Below are 4,546 nucleotides of genomic sequence, written 5' to 3'. Positions count from 1 at the left end.
AGTGCGTGTGGTGGTAATTAACTTGTTTACTTCGTCGCTTAATGCTGTATAAACTGTATACTTGTATGCATAAAACAAGAAAAGATCCAACACCAACAGCGGAGAACGAGAAGAGCATCGGCGTTTTTTGACACATGGGACATGGCATGCACGGTATAATAGAATAGAATAATACGTTTCGTAAAGCGCTTAGTTTTTAACTTGCATTTAGCCCGTACGTATAGATTATTGTCCTTGTTGTCGCTAAGCATACGTGAAATAATTATAATCAGAACGCAAAGAAGATCTCCCGCGAGGCACGAAATCACGCAGGTAGTACATTGGCAATTGGCATTATTGTCCAATGTCCATCAACTGCCTATCTGTAACCGAAAGACCCAAAATCCATAGAAAACACAAGTTGTCGCACGCGGTAAGCACTTTTTTCCAAGGAATGCAGCCTGACTACGGTAACTATAGCCAGGTGATTGTTTCCGTCATGGTAGTTGGTTTCAATTTGGCGCGTGGTGATACCGGTTTTGTGGCTTCTTGTTATAATGTGATATGTAGTCTGCAGTCTGCACCAACTATTTTTGTTAAAAGAACTTTACGGATAACATTTTGAATTATAATTTATTTTGCGCAAAGTCGCGAACATCGTCTGCAACCTGTTTAATATCACACAATGTATTTTTGTTAGTTTTTTTAGAAAGACTGTATAAAGAACAGCTACACTGTACTATAGTTTACTAAAATTTTAAAATATTTTATAGTATACTGAAATAGTATAATACAGGTCATGTGCCCTTTAAGTCTACAGCATTAAAGTCATCAAGTCAGCCACTGGTGAAAGCATTTGGTTCTGATGGGCGAAACCTTTTTTCCTGACTGACATGCCATGGCCATCACCATTGGGAACATATTGCTCAACTTTAACAATTTTGTCTGCCAATTACAAAAGCAACAAAATGGTGTTGAAATCAGGGGCAAGAAATCAACCAATAAGTGTGAGGTAGGTATCGGATGGCAGAACACAAACATATTTTTTGTGTCAGATTAAGAACAGACATAAATAACAGAAACTTCACAAGTTAACAGAAAAAAACCCTAATTTTTGAAAGGATTTTGCTTCATTAAAAATGTCCAGTTAACCAAAGACCCTTGCCTTAAAAAATGAATACTCACTCAAAATAGTACATACTGTGTTCTTCATAAAAACTTAACTTTTAGTTACTAATTTAGAAAGTTCAGGTTTTTACATCAATATTGATTCTGAATTTATAAACAGATCTCATAAACAAGTAAAAGATGCTTCTTGCAATGAGGTGATGTTTACACAAGATGATAGCATCAACAAGAAATTTGGTCAGTTACTATTGTCATCCAGTGAGTGCATGGTGTTTATGACTGAAAAAAGTGCAACTTCTAGAAATACATTTTTTTTCTATTTTCTAATACAGATTTTGTTGGTTGCAGACTTGCAGTACACTTTCTTTCTGTGCAACCCACTCTCACATAAAATCTCCAGCATGCACGCCTGTGTTATCGGGCTGATAATTGTGCGCGGGTATTTTTGCAGTGTATATGGCTATACTAAATTTTCTTCCAATGTACAAAATTTATTGCTCATACAATATGTAAATCTGTTGCCATGGTAGTTTTATTTTTGTTGAAAAGTTTAGTATTTCTTTAGCAATGTCTACATCAGGGGTTCTTAACCAAGGGTTCTCGTACCCCCAAGGGGTGTGAGAACTGTTCCTAGGGGGTGCGGGGATGCTGAATCATTAAGGTTGGTTAGATCTATTCTATATAATTAAAAAACCCAGGGGGGTGCGAAAAAAAGGTTAAGAACCACTGGTCTACATTCTACAGGCAGTCAGAATAAAGATTACATGTTGTCTGGGTGTTGGTTATTACCCATTGATAAATTAATCATTCCTCCAACCAATTAGAGCTTGGTTGTCGAATACAGTAGTACAAACAGTTTTTTTTCCTTGTATGATATTTACCACAAATGACATTTGAAGATAGTTTATATAATGGAAACTGTTTTATGCATGCCGAGTGCAGATTTTTTTCTTGGTACTATTGGGTTATTTTTACATTTTGTGAGGAAGACTCAGTTAAGGTTTAATTAACATCAGGAGCTAAATAACTTGAGGTTTTTGTTCTAATTGACAAACCTGCCACATCTTTCAGCAAATGTGTTTTTGGTATTTTTGTTGGTAAAAACCTTCTCACTACGGTCAAATTTTACTGTACCTATTTCAATCAAATTGTATACTTTCAGTTTAATATTGTAATAAAAATGAATATTCCTTATTTTCTTTCTGAAGTTTTTGAAAAACTGATGATTGTTTATTGATTCATTTACAATACAATTTCAAAATCAATATGATTACCTAATTTGCCTTTTTAATGACAGTCACAGGCTTGTACTCTATATAACTAAAGGACTCATATTTTATGTGTGTTTAATTTATGAATAAAACAGCCTTTTGCAATGCACTGGCACAAACAGTAAAATGTTACAAAACAGAAATGTGAAAGAGAATGTGAAACATGGATTTTTTTGTTTAAAACAAAAATATGGCTTCTGTAATTACAATTGTATGATTAAATGCTTTTTCAAGAAAATCGCAAACATGTTTGCTTCAAACTAGCCAGTAAACTGTGTTTTATGTTAGGATATTAATGCATGATCAAAACATTGTGTATGGTGTAGTAGGTTCTGGGTGGAGTTTATACCAAAAATATAAAGGCATTTGCACAGCTTTGTGGTCTTCATTTCTCAGAAAAAGTTTCCATTTAAAAAGGGTGAACAGTTCCGTTTTGTTAGTCATTTAAGTCGCAATATGGCTGGGTCTCCCAACTGTGTTAAAAATTCGATGTTGAATAAAATAGTTCGAGTATATATATTAAAAAAACAGGACAGTGAAGTTCACGAGTAGGAGCAAAACTTCATCAGAATCAACCCTAACATTGAATCTTTTATATGGGAGTGTTTTTACGCATTTAATGTTTAATAAGTACCTCAAACTCCTTTTGAGAGCGTACACAATATAACTTAGCTACCTAAAACCAAGAACACAAACTGGCGCCAGTTTGTTTACAACGGTATGTGACGTCATAATGCGTACATTTTTATTCATGGTAGTCAGGCTGCTTTCCTTGGAAAAAAGTGCTTACCGTCGCACGCCATAGAAAACACAAGTTGTGGGGATGAAAATGGGGCGAAATTAGCGCGAATTTTGCATTGCGCCTTATGGGGCCGATTTATAAAATGATTAATTTGGATACTTTTGCGGTGTTTGATTTTGCAATTTCTGCAAAATTTGAATAAAAATATAACTACGCTTAACTTATAATGTTTAAATGGAACTGATGAACATGAAATAGAGTTTAAATTAGGTTTTAGCGGGTAAATTTTCCAGTAGATATACATGTAGCCTACTTAAGTCCCGAAAGATAAAAAGGTTGTGATGTATATTCATCTAAAATTGGAATAAATAGTTTGACCATGGTCCTCCAAGGTCAGAAAAGTCATGACGTAATAGTGACGTCATCGTTTATTTACTGCATTTTGACGCTTTTAGCACATACTGAATTTTGAAAGCTTTTGGTACTACCTTTAAAGGTGTTGCACAATCTTTCCCTCTTTTTTTAATTTTTTTGAAAGATATTTCACACTTTTTAGTGATAAAAATATTTATTGCATTAATTAAGGTCTATATACCATGTTGAATATGTGTACTGTCATATGCAACACAACCACAAGAAAAAATGCAATATAAACAAATACAACTAACATTGATGCATAAAACAACCAATATCAACAAAATTGTTAAATCTTCTTGAATCTATTCACCTGTACAGCACAAAAAGTCTCGTGGGAAATTTTGCATCCAAAGTGGCACTTTTTTCATTTATTTCAGTTTCAGCTGATACTTCCCACAATACATGTTATGTGAGGATATCACAAAAAATCCAAATGATTTCATTAAGGGCATAAAATAACATGCAAGAATTATTAGCATTTTTCAAAATTGGTGATTCCATAAAATCAAAAAAGTCAAAACTTAAGAGACACACTGCACAGTATGACATGTTTTTTTAAAGCTTCATAAACTCAAACACAGTAGTTACATGAAGTCCAATAGATCCTCTGTCAGCCTTCTAAATGTCACAAAATTACATGTAAATCAATGAATGTTATTTGTCTTTCCATCTTGTTATGCATTACTATTTTATGTCATTATTTGTGTCTGTTTTAATCAAAATTGTTGCAAAATAAAACATTGGCATTTATGTTTTACTTTTTTCTGAGTCTATATGCCTGTTGGTATTGCAAGCCAGGAGCCATGCCAAACAGCAACTTCTTACACAGGTTTGGTGCGATGGGACACTAGATAATTCTTCTTCAGTAAGGATACTTTGAAATCAACGGCTTGTTCTTTTAAAAGCCCACCCATCCACCAGTTTCTTCATTATATTGGTGCACTTAACTGGCCACCAAACCACTTTTTTTACTATTTTAAGTTGCAAGTTTATATATATGAACACTTTA

General features: G+C 33.8%; 1 protein-coding gene and 1 long non-coding RNA gene across 5 annotated transcripts; one reads left to right on the top strand and one right to left on the bottom strand.

Moving 5' to 3' along the window:
- The first annotated feature begins 688 nt into the window (after positions 1-688).
- Positions 689-2,377, top strand: LOC145232436 (uncharacterized). 4 transcript variants are annotated; one of them, XM_080097061.1, is made up of 3 exons: positions 689-991; positions 1,268-1,344; positions 1,440-1,629. In XM_080097061.1, exons 1-3 carry the CDS (start codon positions 873-875, stop codon positions 1,496-1,498), a joined length of 255 nt encoding a protein of 84 aa, XP_079953187.1. In that variant the 5' UTR covers positions 689-872; the 3' UTR covers positions 1,499-1,629. The 4 variants fall into 4 exon arrangements, with proteins under 4 accessions (XP_079953187.1, XP_079953184.1, XP_079953185.1 ...); XM_080097058.1 differs by having other exon boundaries at positions 695-991; positions 1,268-1,365; positions 1,456-2,377; XM_080097059.1 differs by having other exon boundaries at positions 697-991; positions 1,456-2,377.
- Positions 2,378-2,469: 92 nt separating this feature from the next.
- On the bottom strand, positions 2,470-3,168 carry LOC145232437 (uncharacterized). Its single transcript, XR_013860876.1, has 2 exons — positions 3,055-3,168; positions 2,470-2,851 (listed from the first exon to the last, which is right to left on the bottom strand). It is a non-coding gene; the product is annotated as an uncharacterized LOC145232437 (long non-coding RNA).
- Between the last annotated feature and the right edge of the window lie 1,378 nt (positions 3,169-4,546).

This window comes from Phallusia mammillata, chromosome 6, assembly GCF_965637545.1.
Source record: "Phallusia mammillata chromosome 6, kaPhaMamm4.hap1.1, whole genome shotgun sequence".
NCBI lineage: Eukaryota > Metazoa > Chordata > Ascidiacea > Phlebobranchia > Ascidiidae > Phallusia > Phallusia mammillata.
The sequence above is the reverse complement of the archived record's forward strand: the minus strand, read 5'-3'. Positions and strand labels throughout refer to the sequence as shown.